Source organism: Rhinichthys klamathensis, unplaced genomic scaffold (genome assembly GCF_029890125.1).
Source record: "Rhinichthys klamathensis goyatoka isolate OS25496 unplaced genomic scaffold, OSU_Roscu_1.1 h1tg000056l_1, whole genome shotgun sequence".
In the NCBI taxonomy this organism is placed as follows: Eukaryota; Metazoa; Chordata; class Actinopteri; order Cypriniformes; family Leuciscidae; genus Rhinichthys; species Rhinichthys klamathensis.
In genome coordinates, this window is record NW_026606601.1 from 1955703 (window position 1) to 1975572 (window position 19870).

The following is a 19870-nucleotide window of genomic DNA, read 5'->3' on the forward strand; positions in this document are numbered from 1 at the left end:
CGTCTGTGGTTTTTGTTCAAGACACAATAAAAGATGTCAATGTCACTTTGTTTAAATTCTATTCTGTTCTATTCTACCCTAGTATATTATCATGCTGTTATATTCTACATTACTATGTTTTCTGTTATATTATAACTTCTATTCCATTCTATATTATGTAATAGAAGCAGCAGTATGTAGTTTTTTGTCTTTACTGAACAACATACCAAGAAATCAGTGGCTGAGGGACTTATCGTCACTAAAAACACATGGATTTTTTTTTTCTTTTGGACTTTGGATTGGTCCATGACTCTAGTCACTGTTTACAAAGTCTGAACAATTCATAAAAGCTGCTGTGTGACAGGGTGTACAGCAATGGAAAGGGTTGGATTGGTTATGACGCGTGTCATCGTGAACCAATCAGAAGACGACCTTCTACATGAAAACAAATCGCGTTTGGTCCAGCGCGCATACCGTAGGCAGAGCCCAATGTCAATGTCAAAAGGAGAACCTAAACGGATTTTTCCATTTTAAACCCTAAAACATGACATTTTACCTAACGTTTTGGTAGTGCTTAGCACGGGGAATAGGTGTGGATGATTAGAAAACTCTTAAGAATTGGAATGTTTGTTTAAAATAACTAGAAATCTTCCGTCTGTCCCATCATGTGGGCGGGCTCCCGTTTGCTGTCAACATTCATGCGGGATGTGCAATACATGATGCAGAGCTTTAATACAGATCCTTAAAATGGCAAAAGGGCGTTTAATGACTTTGAAAAGATTGTTTGTGTGGTGAGCCTGTGTATTTTAATCGTTTTTATTATGGAGTAACGTTAACGTTAAATGGATAGACAACACTGCGGACATGACTTGGCTAATCATAAATCACTAATATAGTTAGTAAAGATCTGGTTGCATGCTCTCCTACTCCTGTAATCGACTGGGAAGCAGAAGGTTAATCGGGAAGATATCTTCTGAAATTCTATGTCAAGATCATAAATAGATCATAATTGTCAACAACAACAACAGATGACAGCATGAGGAGCCGCAGTAATTCAGGAGTGAGGTTGGATGGATTTGCCAGACTTGTCCATGAAACAATATTATGTCACCAGGTTTGTTCAAAACATAATTTGAGAATTCTATTCTATCTATTCGAGTCTGTATTTTATTATATTTTCTCTAATGTGTTATACTGTATAATTCTATTCTATACTGTATAAGTCTATTCTATTCTACTCTATTCTTTTCAGTTTTTTGATAAATTCTATTCTGTTTTGTTCTATATTCTGTTTAGCTATATTAAGCACTAATGTATTTTATTTTAAGTTACAGTTCTAATCTATATTATACATTATTTAATAGGCTATTCTTGTATATTCTATTCTGGACTGTGGTACTGCATTCTGAACATTCTATATGGTCCATTATGTAAAACTGAATTATTAAAAGATTGGTAAAGCAATTTGTGAGAATCAAAATCTAGTTCAAATAAAAACACACAGGCATTTCTAGTTTCTTGTGGTTGAGATTGTTTTGTACCATTGGGACCATTCTGACAGGAGGAATCTAAAAATAAATAAGGCTTGAACAAAGGTCACCTTTAAATAACTTGTGAGTGAGGGAAATGTTTGTTTTATCTGTAGCATGTGAATTCTTTTAAAAGCAGAGCTGATGCTTCATGCACAACACAATAAACTGCATAAGTAACACTAAGTGATCACCATAACTATGTTTGATTATTTATTATATGATTTAACATTTTTACAGCAGTCATCTAGTGTTTAAAATACTATGTATAAAATATATAAATGCTCTGAGAATTAGCATAACAAATCAGACTTATATTTAATTATGTGGTGTGAACTAATACAGATGGGTTTGACCTCTCCATATAGAATCCAGTGACAGGTCTACTGCCAGCTAGCGAGCAGCAGAAGGATGCCTGGGTCAGAGATAATGTTTACAGCATCTTAGCAGTGTGGGGGCTTGGCATGGCTTACCGCAAAAATGCAGACCGCGATGAGGACAAAGCCAAAGCCTACGAGCTTGAGCAGGTGACTAAAACTTCAAAACATGACCACCTGTTGCAGCATTGTTAGTAGTAGATTACCGTTGACTACTGTATAACAGGTGGTTGGATGATTGCTTCCACTAGACTGTACATACCAAAGAGTCTTAAAGTCTTATTACGATTGATTCAAGATTTTTTAATGTTTACAAGGAAGCCAAACATTTTAAAATAGTTTTTTAAAGATGTAAAACTGTTAAATATTATTAAATATTTAGATAAATGTTTTCTATTTTAATATATTTTAAACTGTAATTTATTTCTGTGATGCAAAGCTGAATTTTCAGCAGCCATTAACTGCTGAAAACATGATCCCATTACAGTCACATGATCCTTTGGAAATTGTTCTAATATGCTGCTTATATATATATATATATATATATATATATATATATATATATAAATTGTCTTTTTGTGTAAATATAAATGTATTCAAAATATTGTGCTGCTCATTCCTTGCAGATAAAGTCACTACTTGCATTATTAATAACATTTTTTTTTTCAGAGTGTGGTTAAGCTAATGCAGGGGCTGCTGCAGTGTATGATGAGACAGGTATGGCATTTAACTCTGTGGGCTTACTCATTTGTTATTCTAAACCCATTCATTTGAGCTAGTTTTTATTCTTTATTTTATACATTAGTTCATTGATTTTCTGCTCACATATGAAGTTGAACACACACGTCTCTGGCCTGGCTAAGCATGTGCATATTACGGCAGGTGGAAAAGGTAGAAAAGTTCAAACACACACAGAGCACAAAGGACTGCCTGCATGCCAAATATCACACACCCACCTGTGCCACAGTGGTTGGAGATGATCAGTGGGGGCACCTTCAGGTCGATGCCACCTCACTGTACCTGCTCATCCTGGCTCAGATGACAGCCGCAGGTGAGAACAACAATTGATCCTTAAAAAGAAAGTTCACTCAAAAATGAAAATTCATTCATTCAAACACCCTCACCCTCATGTCATTCCAAAGCTGTATGACTTTATCATCTATGGAACACATAAGACGATTTTGAATGTCTCAGTGTTTTTTGTCCATACAATGGAATTCAATAGTCACCAAAACTGCTTGGTTTCCAGTATTGCTCAAAATATCTTCTTTCTAGACAAAGAGGTTTGAAACGACAAGAGTGAGAAAATTATGACAGAATTTTAATTTTTAGATGAACTACAGTATGCCTTTAAAGACCTATTGAAATTTCGGTAACGCTTCCTTTTACAGTTCAGTACTTACAGTGTACTTACCTATAAAGTACTGGCTAATATAAGGTAAGTACATGGGTTAGGGGTAGGTTCAGGGTTAGTACCTAGTTATTACCCAGTAATTGTAATTACTATAATAAGTACATAGTATGTACATGGGTAACAGGACTGTAAAAGGAAGCGTTACCGAAATTTCTTGACCAGCCCAGTTTTCTTTTCTGTGTTCCTAATGAAACATGAAATCCAGGGTGGGATGTATCAAAGGATTTGCTTCTTGCTTTTGCATGTCATGTACATCTCATTCTAGAGAACATTTGATTGGACAAAGATATGCATAGTAATCGTTCTTGAGAAAATCACTATAATTTTAAAACTTTTATATGTTATAAATACTAATTTTTTACGAGTACTTATAGCCAGGCTCTCAAAAATCTGTTCGTGCAAAAACTGCAGAATTTAAACGGCTATCATTCGCAAATTCTCCACATCTTTCACACCTTTGTATACTAATTACTTTGGTACTTTTAAAAAGGGTTTCAGCCGCAAAGCATAGTTAGCACAGAATTTTGCAGATTTCCCCTATAAACTAAGACAGAAAATGTGAAAATAGTCCACAGATTCTGTATAGATTTGCCTCAAAGCTGATTTGCCATGGGGTCTTAAATTTACCCTTTGGCGGTTGTGTTGTGCTTTTTGTTGTGCTGTAGGGTTTCTTAATTTCAGCAACCATTTTCATTGTTGTTGAAATCATATCGCAGGTCTACGTATCATATCTAACTTGGACGAGGTGGCGTTTATCCAGAACCTGGTGTTCTACATCGAGGCAGCATACAAAGTGGCGGTAAGTTCTCACTGGTTTAACAGGAGGTTATATTGTATACCAGAGCTGAACTGGGATCACAGTCTTGTTAATTTCCCCCTGCAGGATTATGGGATGTGGGAGAGAGGAGACAAGACCAATCAGGGAATTCCTGAACTAAATGGCAGCTCTGTCGGAATGGCTAAGGTAGGAGGGCCATCTGTTCTCGTTTAGTCTCTATGTTCATTCAGAAGTTGATTATAATTTAGTTTGCTCTTCATGTTTTCAGGCAGCTTTGGAAGCCATTGATGAGCTTGACTTGTTTGGAGCTCACGGAGGCCCAAAATCAGTCATTCATGTTCTCCCAGATGAAGTAGAACACTGTCAGGTAAATTAATCAGATTTTGTACCTACTTCTTAGTTATTTAATATTTTACAGACCAGAGCTGCGTCTCCCAAGTGCGTCACATGTCAAAGTAGATCATAGAAGCCATCGGCACTAATGGTCTCTATGATCTACTTAGGCTTACGATGGTTTTGGGAGATGCAGCCCAGGTTTATTCTTAAGAATGATTCACATTTAAAATGATGTTTCTCCAATCAATAAGATTTCCCGAGTCAAAAATCTAGTTTCTCATTGTGTTTCTAGTCTATCTTGTGCTCCATGCTGCCTCGAGCTTCCACCTCTAAAGAGATAGATGCGGGTCTGCTCTCTGTGATCTCCTTTCCTGCATTTGCAGTGGAGGATGCAGATCTGGCCAACATCACCAAGGGTGAAATCATCACCAAGCTCCAGGTACTGTGGCGATAGGGAAAAGGCTATGCGGGACAATCCATCTTAGGTGATCTAATAATGGACCATTTTTATCGAAGAAAATGTTGTAATGGTTTTCTGAGGGGTACCTTAGTAAGTATAGTGTACATGCAGAACATTTTACCTGTTAATTTGAAATGTATCTTAATTTTTTTTTTTTTTTTTTTTTTTTTGGGGAGCGAGAATGTGTGAGAGAGTGCAATTCTTTAAAATGGATTATTTCTGGTGGGGGGGAATAAAAAATGATCAAGCAAACTTTTTTGTTTTTTGATCACTTGAGATGGAATTACCCATGACCTATACATATTATAAAAAAAAAACATATGGCTAACATGTTTACTAAGAAGCCCCTAAAGAAACATGGGGATTGTAAGAAAATTAGACACGAGGAAGAATGCTTAGACACAAGAATTTCAATGCGATTGTTTTCTTTCGCAAAACGTTTGTTTTCCCCAGAGAAACAGTGCTTTTGCGAGCAAGTGCAAAGTTTCTCAGGGGAACGCAATACTTTTGCGAAAGAACGCAGAAGTTTTGCGAGGGAACACAAAAGCTTTGAAATATGATATCATATTTTTTCCCATCACCATTTCCCATTAGAGGCTCTGTAGTTTTCAACTGTGGTTTCTATTTATTAATTAAAAGCTTAAGCATATTTTAATAATTTTAGGGACGTTACGGCTGTTGCCGATTTATCCGAGATGGATACAGGACCCCGAAAGAGGTAAGCAGATTTCACACAAAATAAGTATTTTGTGGCTAGTTCTCTATTAATGTGACTGCATGCATTCTATATGGTTGTGATAGGACCCCACTCGACTTCACTATGATCCAGCTGAGCTGAAGCTCTTTGAGAACATTGAATGTGAGTGGCCAGTGTTTTGGACTTACCTTATTCTTGATGGCATCTTTAATGAGGACCATGAACAGGTATAAACAGGCTATCCTGTAAACCATCTTTAGTAAATCTAATGAATGAGAATTATGGCCACTTACTGCGTAGTAATGATTGACGGCTGTGTCATTCCTCATAGGTGCAGGAATACAGAGAGGCTCTGGATGAAGTTTTGATCAGGGGCAAACACGGGATTCGTCTGGTGCCTGAACTCTACGCTGTACCTGCTGACAAAGTGAGTTTCAACTTTTTAGAACTAGTTTAGTTACTCATATCAGGACCATGCACATTTTATAAATGTCTGATTTTCATCTGCAACAAATTCTCATTTATCATACTGAGCTGTCAGACATATTTATTATGTCAAAATGCAAATTTTTATTGTGTAAAGATGCAATTGTGCCTAAAATCTGAAAAGTAATTCAAATTGTATGAGTGTTTGCACTCTGGTCAGTAACTGACAAAAAACAATTCTGGGTAAAATGTTTTGATCTGTTGCTCATCTGTGTGTTTGTTTCCTGTTCAGATTGAGGAGGAATATAGGAATCCTCGCTCTGTGGAGCGTGTGGCCTCTGGACAGCTCCCGCATATGTGGGGCCAGTCACTGTATATCCTGGGCAGTCTGCTGGTTGAGGTACTGAAGCCTGGAAAGACAGGATCCGCTTTCATATTAAACATATTATATGTAATCTGAAAATTTATAAGATATCATATCAATTGTTGAAGTGCTACCTTTCGCACATGCGAAATGTCAGTCATGTCAACTCTATGAGTAGTTTTGGCATGGAAATGAATATGGCAATGTTAATTAGGGTTGGGTATCGGTTGGGTTTTATCCGATACCAGTACCTACTCGGTATTTTTTAAACGGTTCCGGTGCCTAAACGGTTCTTGAAACGGTACTTAAGAAAACGAAACCGCACACACTTTATCAAAAAATAATACCCTTTTATTTACAGGGCCAAACTGGACACAATATTAACTTAAATCTTTAAACAATATAAATACAAATAATAATAAAACCAATATAAAATAAAAATCCACATTTACATAATATCAAATAAAACAATATTTTATCAAACAATGTAATAATACTGGAGATTAATAGAGATTACTAGCAGGCAGAGCTGCCAACTCTCACGCATTGACCGTGAGACTCACGCAATTGACCCTTTTCACACGCTCTCACGCACGCCACACATCCATTTTCTCACGCAGAGAAAAATCGCGGACAAAGAGGACACTGACACCGACAGACAAGGTTACTTTTGATATGGAACAAATCCACAGCTGTCAGATTCTGTCAATATTTTTAGGAGATTCACACAATAAATAACGTTTTGGCTCTTTGAAATGTGACAGATCGCTGTAGCGCGTCAGTTCAAACGGCACGTGATACAGCAGCCTACAAATCCACTGCTTCTTAGCTTCGCATTGTTGAGTGAACATGAAAGAGAACATATCTGGTTACTGGTGTAACCTATGTTCTCTCAAAACGAGACGCTGCCAAGCTCCTTGCGCTGCCGACCAGCTTCCTTTTTCGGCAAAGAAATCTGAGGAGCAGATGGCGCGCGCGCGCCAACATAATATGACGACGTAAGTGCGTCGAGGCGGTGCCCGCGCCATCAGCCAATGAATTGGCTTGATTCTATATGGATTCAGACTATCGGCACACCCAGAGGGCGTTCTGACGCGTAATTTTACACGTGAAATGCAGCCAAACCTTGCGAGCAAGAGCGTGCATGCGAGACAGAAGAGACTGTGCGTGTGTGTGTGTGTGTGTGTGTGTGTGCCTAATTAAGTCAGGCACCGAAATCAGGCACCGAAATTGTCGTTCTTATTCGGTCTGGTTACTACCGTTTACGTCGGAACCGGTTCCCTATTGGCACCGAGTTTCGGTACCCAACCCTAATGTTAATATATTTGGTCTCGGTGGACTAGACCTGCTTTGCATGCTGCTGCTGCAGAGCAAGAATAGACTTGCTACTGCCATTAGATACACAGACACGCTGCTGTGTGATGCTGCTGCATCAATAGACATACGAAAATCCCAGGCAGATCTAGACAGGTGGAGCTGGGGGAGGTGGAGGGTGTCAGATGAACTCTGATAGTGTGCTGCAGGACCAGCTTACATCAAACACTGAACCAGACTATTTAAATGTTGAGCAAGCAATCTCATTTGGCGGCAGAACCAGCAGAGGTCAATCAGCTTGCCATGTGGTAATGGTGTGATTACTTGCAGATTACATGTAATGGATCTATCAGTCTGCGCCATCTGAACTAGATATTAATGTCAATGTTTCTTGTGCAATCCTTAATGTTTTATCTATTCTGCTCCTTTTACTATTATTTGACAAATTATTTCTTTTTATCAGGGATTTCTGGCCCCTGGAGAGATTGATCCTCTTAATAGACGATTTTCTAAAGAATTCAAGCCAGATGTTGTTGTGCAAGGTTTGTGAATACTATTTCTTATTTTATAAGGAATATTGACAGTTATGCAGTACTTATCAAGACACAGACCATTTTGTGCAATTTCTTAAATTGTGTAGAAGTTTTGTACCTGTTATTACCTTTTAAACGGCTGTAATTTAGGGGAATATTACTGTATATACCATATGGTTTTTTTTTATGTTTTTTTATTACTTTCACAATAGTTTTACACAAAATTAGCAAGATATAAAGTGCTATAGATACAAAGGAAATAAAGAGATAAAAGGCAAAAGTTGTTCCGTAAGGGAGTGACAGCTCAAATGAGAATTAACTTTTAAAATGATTATATTATTATCATACCAATTTCTATGATATCTAACAAAGGAAACAATGATCACTGTGTTTGTCAAAACAACAAATATCACAACACATCAGAGAATTCATCGAACATTTAGCCTGTTGTTTTTCATGTTAAAAATGTATAACATAATAAACTATATAATATGTAATGATTGTGATATAATATTATAACTTTATGATATGATTTCCATCTATAAAATGTGTGAGTTTAATATTTTATTAATATTTTATATTTTATATTAGGGGATATGAAAATCTGCCACATAGTAGGAATGACCCAGCTGGTTGCTTTGGGCTGAAGCAGATTCGGTTCATTACTAGAATCTTGACGCTATAATTTGCTGAACAGAGAAAATTGACCTTTTGCTAGCAGCTCTATTTGTTCTGTTTAGTTAGTGTAGTTGCCGAGTCAGTGCAGATCCAGCAGCTTCTGAGGGATCATGGGATTGAGGTTCAGACTGTCTCTGAGGTTTTGCCCATCCGGGTCATGCCAGCTCGCATCCTGAGCCACATTTATGTGAAACTGGGTAAGTGTTCAGATCTACCATGACTAACAGGACAAAGCTAGACGGCTGCATCTGTAGAATTGCTGTAAGAAGAAGGTATTTAAGGTTCTAGGATACAAAATTAAATTAAAACCATTTCCTTTCTCCATTGCATAGGTCACTATAAAAAACTGAATCTGAGCGGGCGACCATACAGGCACATCGGTGTCCTGGGAACTTCAAAGTTTTATGTGATCAGAAATGGTACTTACACATTCACTCCACAGGTAAATATGAATTATCTCTCATGGCAGGAAATCTATTATTAGTAGAAGACCCACTGCACAGTCAGACTGCAAATATATGCATATACTGTAAAGTCTAATAAAAGCAATACAACTTTGTTTTTTTTCTCATAGTTCATTGACCAGCATCACTTCTACTTGGCCTTGGATAACCAGATGATTGTAGAGATGTTGCGGACAGAGCTTGCTTACCTCTCTTCCTGCTGGCGGATGACTGGAAGACCGACCCTCACGTTCCCCATCACACAGAGCATGCTGGGTAGAACTTCTTCTTGTTGCTATCCTCAGAACATATTGTTACAATCTGCAAAAAAATAATATTAACTGTTTCTTTGTTTCTATTATTGGGTCAGTTGAAGATGGTGACAGTGTTGACCCCTGCATTCTGTCCACCTTGCGGAAGCTTCAAGATGGCTACTTTGCGGGAGCAAGGTCAGACAGTTTGTGACAATAATAATAAAAAGAGATTTGTATAGTATGATGTTTAAGGAACAGATGTGGTTCATTTCAAATCCCTGTGCTCTTTAGGGTGCAGATGGCAAACCTCTCCTCGTTCCTCACCACCTCCTTCCACACCCAACTCAGCTTCTTGGACGCCGACTCTGAAGAGGAGCTACTAGAGGAGGATGAGGAGGAAGAGGAAGAGAGTTTTGGGCCCTCAGGTATCCCTACCGACTCACACACAGCTGCTTCGTGAATAATCTGTCCCCCAAAAATATATACATACATATTTATAAAACATTTATTGTTACATTTTACCTATAAGCTCACTTAGATAATAACAACAAAATATTTTAATAATTTAACACTGATAAATGTAACCTTTAGCAAATCTCAAAGTGAATATTCCTTTTTAATACTGTACATTATACTGTTAACATTGAACAGCCTAAATTAACATTTTATTTAATTTTATTTGTTTTCTAGTAATTATTAATTAATTTGTCTTTTATTTCTTGCAGGAGGTGCAGGAGACATGTTTGACCAGTATCTCACAGATCTGTTGCACAGCACTGCCACAAAATGCCATCTACCTCCCATCCAGAGGGGGCAGCACCATGTTTTCAGTGCTGAACACACCACCAGGGACATCCTTTCTTTCATGGCCCAGGTTCAGGGCCACAACATGCCCAGTAAGCCCTCAAGATCGATCTTTATTTGTAAAGTTGATTCCATGCTTTCTTTTAGTGGAAGACTAGCCATCTCCTTATATGATGTGCTTTTCAGAGCCTTCCATGTATTTGCCTGTTGCCCCTATCATGAGCAAGCACAGGAAGTCTCTGAACCTGCTGGATGTTGCTCAGCACAATGTTTCTCATCACACCAAGGCAAGTCCACACACTCTAGCAAGCATGAAGTGAAGAGAATTAAATTATTGCACTTGTATGACACATAGTTTTGATGTGTATGTGGTTTTATCTGCAAACACTCTAGGCTGATAGCGTTGACCTGCACTTGCCACATGATTCTCATGGGAACACAGACTTTGCCTATCTGGTCAATCAGCTAAAGCACTGTCCAACCCTTCAGGACCAGGCAGATATCCTCTATGTCCTCTATGCTATGAAGTGAGACCATACATACAAATCAACTGTACATATCCATTCTAATATTTTGTTATTTAACACAGCCATTTGAATTGAAATCGGTTATTAAATCATTCTCTTTGTGTGTGTTTAGGGGTCCGGATTGGGTGGTAAATCTGTCAGGACAAGGTGATGCGTCGGTTCGCTCCCTTCTCGAGGAGCTTTATGTCCGGGCGGGAGCATGTAAGGAATGGGGCCTCATCCGCTACATCTCAGGCATCCTGAAGAAGAGGGTGGAAGTCCTTGCTGAAGTGAGACCCAATGTTAATCAATGCATTTTACTACAGGCACTTTTATGTTTCACGTGTTGAAAAAAAAAAAATATATATATATATATATATATATACACTCACCCAAAGGATTATTAGGAACACCTGTTCAATTTCTCATTAATGCAATTATCTAATCAACCAATCACATGGCAGTTGCTTCAATGCATTTAGGGGTGTGGTCCTGGTCAAGACAATCTCCTGAACTCCAAACTGAATGTCAGAATGGGAAAGAAAGGTGATTTAAGCAATTTTGAGCATGGCATGGTTGTTGGTGCCAGACGGGCCGGTCTGAGTATTGCACAATCTGCTCAGTTACTGGGATTTTCACGCACAACCATTTCTAGGGTTTACAAAGAATGGTGTGAAAAGGGAAAAACATCCAGTATGCGGCAGTCCTGTGGGCGAAAATGCCTTGTTGATGCTAGAGATCAGAGGAGAATGGGCCGACTGATTCAAGCTGATAGAAGAGCAACTTTGACTGAAATAACCACTCGTTACAAGCGAGGTATGCAGCAAAGCATTTGTGAAGCCACAACACGCACAACCTTGAGGCGGATGGGCTACAACAGCAGAATACCCCACCGGGTACCACTCATCTCCACTACAAATAGGAAAAAGAGGCTACAATTTGCAAGAGCTCACCAAAATTGGACAGTTGAAGACTGGAAAAATGTTGCCTGGTCTGATGAGTCTCGATTTCTGTTGAGACATTCAGATGGTAGAGTCAGAATTTGGCGTAAACAGAATGAGAACATGGATCCATCATGCCTTGTTACCACTGTGCAGGCTGGTAGTGGTGGTGTAATGGTGTGGGGAATGTTTTCTTGGCACACTTTAGGCCCCTTAGTGCCAATTGGGCATCGTTTAAATGCCACGGCCTACCTGAGCATTGTTTCTGACCATGTCCATCCCTCTGATGGCTACTTTCAGCAGGATAATGCACCATGTCACAAAGCTTGAATCATTTCAAATTGGTTTCTTGAACATGACAATGAGTTCACTGTACTAAAATGGCCCCCACAGTCACTAGATCTCAACCCAATAGAGCATCTTTGGGATGTGGTGGAACAGGAGCTTCGTGCCCTGGATGTGCATCCCACAAATCTCCATCAACTGCAAGATGCTATCCTATCAATATGGGCCAACATTTCTAAAGAATGCTTTCAGCACCTTGTTGAATCAATGCCACGTAGAATTAAGGCAGTTCTGAAGGCGAAAGGGGGTCAAACACAGTATTAGTATGGTGTTCCTAATAAACCTTTAGGTGAGTGTATATATATATATAATTTAAAAATCTTACCAAACCCAAACTTTTCAATGATAGTGTAAAAAAAAAAGTATAAGTTCTAAATCTGTTTGTTTTAATCACACACACATATACAGTGTATATATATATATATATATATATATATATAATTTTTTTACTATTACTATTACTATTATTATTATCAATGCTCAAAACAGTTGTGCTGCCTAAAATTGCCATGGAAACCATGATACAATTTTTTTTCAGGATTCCTTGATGAATAGAAAGTTCAAAAGAACTGCTTTTATTGGAATTGGAATCTTTTGTTATATTATAATCGTCTTTACTGTCATTTTCGAACAATTAAATGCCTCCTTGCTGAATAAAAGTATTATTTTCTTTCTTGCTCTAAAAAAATAATTACAAACTTTTGAACAGTAGTGAATGTCACATTAAAACTATCTTGGAAACTTTTCCCCTCATTTATTCAACATTTGTTTTTAATACTTTTTCAGACTCAAATTTGAATCCTAAACTATGAAAATCCATTAAATATAAATTATTAGATTTATAAAACATAAATAAAAACTAAATAATCTAAACAAAGTATAAAAATGATTTATATAAGTTTGACCTTCAGTGGCATTATTTCCACCATGACCAACAATTTTGCCTCTAATATTTTGTTGTTTGTTTGTTTATATGCACACAGGCCTGTACAGATCTGATCTCCCATCATAAACAGCTAACAGTGGGTCTTCCGCCCGAGCCCAGAGAGAAGGTCATCACAATGTGAGTGACTTTAGTTGCCTATAGTCATTTTAGATGTTGATTTTTAAATCGTTATTACTTAACCAATTCTCTTATTTGTAGTCCTCTTCCTCCCGGGGAACTGATTAGCCTGATCTATGAGGCCAGTGGACAAGACATCAGCATTGCAGTACTCACACAGGTAGCACTAATTTTAAGCCCTGAAGTAGAGTTGCTTTTTTTTCCCCTCATTTCACTTATTAAACTTCTGAATTCAGGAGATCATGGCGTATCTAGCCATGTATGTGCGCTCTCAGCCATCTCTATTCGGAGATATGTTGCGTCTGCGCATCGGGCTCATCATGCAAGTGATGGCTACAGAACTTGCACGCAGTCTACACTGCTCAGGTACAACCAATCAGACAATGCAAATCTTTTCATTCGCTTTCTGTAAATTCACTGCAATGAATCTGTCCTTATGACCTCTACAGGTGAGGAGGCGTCCGAGAGCCTGATGAGCCTCAGTCCGTTTGACATGAAGAACCTCTTGCATCACATCCTGAGCGGGAAAGAGTTTGGTGTAGAGAGGAGCAGTGAGTATTATTCAACCTTAGTTTTCATGCTATTTACTCCAGCAAATATTTCTGCTGGTCTGTTCCTTAATAATTTCCCTGTATCGTGTGAAAGTGCGTCCTATTCAGTCTTCAGCTACAAGTCCTGCCATCTCCATCCATGAGCTCGGACACACGGGGGCCACCAAGACGGAGCGAACGGGCATCAGAAAACTCAAGACTGAAATCAAACAGGTTGAGTGAAATAATTTGTTTCATAAATGATGATATATTTACCCTGCCCTTTAAGATGTTATAAACAGATTTCTTTACTAGTGTACATTAGACAGTTACCTCTGATAACAGATCACTATAAATTGTAATGTGGACTCATTTTCTGTAAAGCTGCTTTGAAACGATGTGTATTTTGAAAAGCGCTATACAAATAAATATGACTTGACTTTCATTAAATAACATTTATATTATTTTGTTTTCAGCTCGATGACTCCAGACCCATAAGCGTGGGTTGAGTTTGTAAATTTTTTTTTTTTTTTTCAGGCATGCTGTGCAAATACTTTAGATTCGTTTTTGTGTGTGCAGAGACCATTCTGTCTAGATGTCACAGCACATTTTTCGAACCATGAAAATTCTGAGTAATGTTCAGTCTGCCCATATCATATACATCTTGAAGCATCTTTTTGACTGTAAGCCTCTCTTTATGATGCCTCAAATGTTCATTCGTCTGAAATTCTTTCCATTCTTATGTTCATTATAAATGTTTGTATGTTCTGCTTTTATCCTCATAGATCTTTACCAGCAGTCATTCCATCAGCAGTAATTTCACATCCCCGCGTTCCACGGTAACAAAAAAAAAAAAAAAGAAAAAAGAAAAAAAAAACTCAGTTAACTCCCGCTCTCCACTGTTAAATACTTTTCTTTCTTTCTTTAAAAAAAAAAAGCTGTTTAAAAGATTAATTTATCTTGGAGGGGTAAATTCAACTCATTGGTTCTTGATACAAAAAATAAATATATATATTTTTATACAAAAAAAAAAAATATATATATTTTTTCAGTGCTTCAGATTAGTTATCTGAGTTGAAATGGGACAAACTTGCAGCCATAACAGACAATTAACATTTGTAATATGTCTCACAATTCAGTCTTGTCTTGTTGTGGTCATTTCACTCACTTAGCATGAGCTGACATTATGACATCCTTTGCTATGTTTGTCCTAGTTCTTGCTTACTAAACCTTAAGCATGTTTTTAACCATGTTACAGTATATGTGGTGTTTAGAGCTGTTTTAAACTGACGCCCCACATTGTTAGCTCTGCCTTTGTACATATCTTATACTGATAATGGAAATGTATGCGTGTCTGTAGCGATGCAGCAGCCCCTCCACTCCCAGTGGGATCCTGTCTCCGACCGGTACAGGCGACTCACACCTGCAGTGGGAGGAGCGCCAGGGCCAGTGGCTGAGGAGACGCAGATTAGATGGGGCCATTAACCGGGTGCCCATGGGCTTCTACCAGAAAGTTTGGAAGATTCTCCAGAAATGTCACGGCCTCTCTATTGCCGGATACGTCTTGCCTTCCTCCACCACCAGTGAGGTGCATACGCCTGCACACACTATAATGTCCTGAGCCTCTTAACTACCGTTCAATAATTTGGGGGTCAGTTTTTTTTTAAAGGGGACCTGTTATGCACATTTTTACAAGATGTAATATAAGTCTCAGGTGTCCCTAGAATGTGTCTGTGAAGTTTCAGCTCAAAATACCCCACAGATCATTTATTATATCATTTTTGAGTGGAATATATTAGATCTGTGTGGAAGCGTAATACACAGCGTAATACACAGTACATTCTGCTATACTGTTAATATAAATCAAACAACCAAAAACAGAAAACCACTCACTGCTCTTGATTGAATAACTATAGTATCTTTAATAAGAAAACATTTCTTGCTTGCTGCTGTTAAATGCTCTGGCGAGAAGATCAACATGGCAGACTGTACAGCTTATAGATAGATAGATAGATAGATAGATAGATAGATAGATAGATAGATAGATAGATAGATAGATAGATAGATAGATAGATAGATAGATAGATAGATAGATAGATAGATAGATAGATAGATAGATAGATAGATAGATAGATAGATAGATAGATAGATAGATAGATAGATAGATAGATAGATAGATAGAGACTTGTTCTGAGACACTTCCTATGATTTATGCGGATTAAAAAAAAGGAGTGGGTGGATTTTTACCATTACAGGGTGGTTGTGTACACACACTGCCGACACACATTTATGTTCAAATACCATGTAAAAGTGAATTTTGCATAATAGGTCCCCTTTAATTAATACTTTTATTCAGCAAGTATGCATTAAATTGTTTAAAAGTGATAGTAAAGACATTTATAATGCCACAAAAGATTTCTGTTTCAAATAAATGCTGTTCTTTTGGACTTTCTAAACATCAAAGAATCTTGGGGAAAAAAGCATCACGGTTTCCACAAAAATATTAAGCATTTTCAACATTAATAATAAGAAGAAATGTTTCTTAAGCACTAAATCTGTGCTCAAGAAAATTCGACTTTGCCATCACAGGAATAGATTACATTTTAAAATACATTCAAATAGAAACCGGTTATTTTAAATAAAATAATGTCTCACAATATGACAAAAGAAGACTTATTTGATAAACATCGAACCAACCCCAAACCTTTGAACAGTATTTATATATTTATTTTATATTTTAGATTGCTATATTATATTGAAACATGAATCTGGAATTTTTCTTGAAATACCCATAACCATGTGTACGTTGTCTGTGTGTATTATTGTAGATGACAGAGGGAGAGATTAAGTTTGCAGTGCACGTGGAGTCTGTACTGAATCATGTCCCACAGCCTGAGTACAGACAGCTGCTGGTGGAGGCCATTATGGTGCTGATGCTTGTGGCCGACATGGAGATTCCCAGTATTGGTGGAATTATTCACATCGACCGCATTGTCCACATGGCCAATGATCTCTTTCAGCTGGATCAGGTATCATCATACTTTTTATATATATATATATATATATATATATATACACTCACCGGCCACTTTATTAGGTACACCTGTCCAACTACTCGTTAACACTTAATTTCTAAGCAGCCAATCACATGGCGGCAACTCAGTGCATTTAGGCATGTAGACATGGTCAAGACAATCTCCTGCAGTTCAAACCAAGCATCAGTATGGGGAAGAAAGTTGATTTGAGTGACTTTGAACGTGGCATGATTGTTGGTGCCAGAAGGGCTGGTCTGAGTATTTCAGAAACTGCTAATCTACTGGGATTTTCACGCACAACCATCTCTAGGGTTTACAGAGAATGGTCCGAAAAAGAAAAAACATCCAGTGAGCGGCAGTTCTGTGGGCGGAAATGCCTTGTTGATGCCAGAGGTCAGAGGAGAATGGCCAGACTGGTTCGAGCTGATAGAAGGGCAACAGTGACTGAAATAACCACTCGTTACAACCGAGGTATGCAGCAAAGCATTTGTGAAGCCACAACACGCACAACCTTGAGGCGGATGGGCTACAACAGCAGAAGACTCCACCGGGTACCACTCATCTCCACTACAAATAGGAAAAAGAGGCTACAATTTGCAAGAGCTCACCAAAATTGAACAGTTGAAGACTGGAAAAATGTTGCCTGGTCTGATGAGTCTCGATTTCTGTTGAGACATTCAGATGTTAGAGTCAGAATTTGGCGTAAACAGAATGAGAACATGGAACCATCATGCCTTGTTACCACTGTGCAGGCTGGTGGTGGTGGTGTAATGGTGTGGGGGATGTTTTCCTGGCACACTTTAGGCCCCTTAGTGCCAATTGGGCATCGTTTAAATGCCACGGCCTACCTGAGCATTGTTTCTGACCATGTCCATCCCTTTATGGCCACCATGTACCCATCCTCTGATGGCTACTTCCACCATGTCACAAAGCTCTAATCATTTCAAATTGGTTTCTTGAACATGACAATGAGTTCACTGTACTAAAATGGCCTCCACAGTCACCAGATCTCAACCCAATAGAGCATCTTTGGGATGTGGTGGAACGGGAGATTCGCATCATGGATGTGCAGCCGACAAATCTGCGGCAACTGTGTGATGCCATCATGTCAATATGGACCAAACTCCCTGAGGAATGCTTCCAGCACCTTGTTGAATCTATGCCACGAAGAATTGAGGCAGTTCTGAAGGCAAAAGGGGGTCCAACCCGTTACTAGCATGGGGTACCTAATAAAGTGGCCGGTGAGTGTATATATATATATATATATATATATATATATATGTTACGTGTAATCATAGGACGCTCATTAAATGCTGCTTGGTTTGTTCACATGGTATGTACTCCCTGCTTGTTCTTTATCATTACTATTTTAATTTCTATATTATAGCATAATGTTAAAGGGGTCCTATTATACTTTGTACATTCATTGGTGTGTAATGTTGATGTTTGAGCATGAAAAAGGTCTACAAAGTTACAAAGCACAAAGTCTTCTCCAAAGGGAGTTATTCTCTATAGCAGTGCGCACTGTTTCTGAACTCCCTCAAACGCCATGATTGTAGTCTTGAGTTTTCTTCTGGGAACGTACACATCACAATATTCCTCATTTAAATAATTCCCGCCCAAAGCATATGCAAAAAAGGGGGGCGAGGCCTGTTTCATTTGCGTTTGTAGATTGTTGAAACTTGCGGTTATGGTAAGGGGTGCCACATTTTCCGAAAACACTCTGAAAGCAGTTGACCAATGACGGTCCAGCCAACCAGATCAGAGTAAATTATGCTTTTCGGAAGGATGGGCTTCATAGAGACAGGAACTAAACAGAGCATTACTGACAGACTGGGAAGAGAGGTGCTGCAACAATGTAAACTATGTGGGAAAATAATGTGTTTTTTGAACATTCAAGCATGAAAACCTATTCTGGAAGTCCCCAAAAACAACATCAAGACTTTGAAAAATGGCATAATAGGTCCCCCTTAATGTCATCAAAACTGTGAAATAACACAAATAGAATTATGGAAATGATTTACTGATGAAAAAAGTTAAACACTTACATCAAAGTGGCCTTCTTTTGTCCAGATTCCAGCTTTGCACAATCAGGTCACTGTTGCATATGTGTTTTTATTGCAGAGATCCAACGGAGCCAATGAGTATTTCTTGGAGAAAGATCCTGCCACAGGAATCTGCAACTTCTTTTATGACAGTGCTCCTAGCGGCAGCTATGGTACGATGACTTATCTTTCCAAGGCTGTGGTCACATATGTTCAAGACTTCCTGCCAAGCAGCAGCTGTCTAATGCAGTAACGACTGCAGTTCCCAGAAAATCTGTGACCTTCTGGACTGATCTTTGAACGGTTTTATTTAATCTAACAGTGAGAAAAATCAGTTGACCTCAGTTCGGTAGCAAAGGACAAGCATCCACAGGGAAGCCACTGAAATATCACAGGATAGGTTTTGAAACAAACAAACAGACTGTAGGAAATGGACCACTGTGCTGTTCTGTGTTTGAAGTATACAATTATATTTAAGAACTGTAAAATGCAAATAACTCTAAAATAATTAATATATAATAAATTTAAATCTGGACATTTTAAGTATCTTTTTTGGTTGGTTTGCTAACTAATTTTAAAGCATTTATCATTTTATGTTCATAGAAATGTGTTTTATTTAATTTAAATTGGAGCTTAAATTGAATGTCTATAGGCCAGTTCTGGTGATCTGTACTCTGTCTCTAGTTAAAGAAAACTGTGTTGTATTTCTGTAAGCTTTGAGACTTTTGTTTTCCTCCTAGCAATATCTTATACCTTATTACATTATAAAAGTACTATGTAATCTGTTATTTAACTGCTTCTTCTTATTCAAAGAATCATACAGTAAACATACAGGCATTACAAAATGTAATACCTCTGAGAATCATGTGAAAAATGAAATTATAGTCTGTTCTTTTCATGAATATGCAACATTCTTCTAACTCATGGTAAAGCCTAGCAAGTGCAATTCAAGGATTTTTTTTTTTTTTTTTTGCACAGGTAAACTGGCAAATTAGACATTTGAATCATTATTTAGTGAA

The 19870-nt window shown here is 38.0% G+C and overlaps 1 protein-coding gene across 5 annotated transcripts; it reads left to right on the forward strand.

Moving 5' to 3' along the window:
* The first annotated feature begins 783 nt into the window (after window positions 1-783).
* Window positions 784-19841, forward strand: phka2 (phosphorylase kinase, alpha 2 (liver)). Of its 5 annotated transcripts, none has more exons than XM_056248640.1 (31): window positions 787-1093; window positions 1877-2035; window positions 2555-2602; window positions 2768-2936; window positions 4016-4098; window positions 4183-4263; window positions 4346-4444; window positions 4706-4852; window positions 5538-5591; window positions 5675-5797; window positions 5902-5997; window positions 6289-6396; window positions 8138-8216; window positions 8948-9082; window positions 9218-9327; window positions 9460-9604; window positions 9699-9777; window positions 9874-10007; window positions 10308-10478; window positions 10573-10673; window positions 10780-10913; window positions 11026-11182; window positions 13162-13241; window positions 13323-13401; window positions 13478-13607; window positions 13691-13792; window positions 13887-14005; window positions 14248-14271; window positions 15132-15359; window positions 16600-16800; window positions 18931-19841. In XM_056248640.1, exons 1-31 carry the CDS (start codon window positions 1016-1018, stop codon window positions 19102-19104), a joined length of 3627 nt encoding a protein of 1208 aa, XP_056104615.1. In that variant the 5' UTR covers window positions 787-1015; the 3' UTR covers window positions 19105-19841. The 5 variants fall into 5 exon arrangements, 3 of the variants coding, with proteins under 3 accessions (XP_056104615.1, XP_056104616.1, XP_056104614.1); XM_056248639.1 differs by lacking the exon at window positions 14248-14271 and adding an exon at window positions 14557-14610 and having other exon boundaries at window positions 788-1093; XR_008806852.1 differs by lacking the exons at window positions 14248-14271; window positions 16600-16800; window positions 18931-19841 and adding exons at window positions 14309-14454; window positions 14557-14610 and having other exon boundaries at window positions 784-1093; window positions 15132-15148.
* Window positions 19842-19870: the final 29 nt, after the last annotated feature.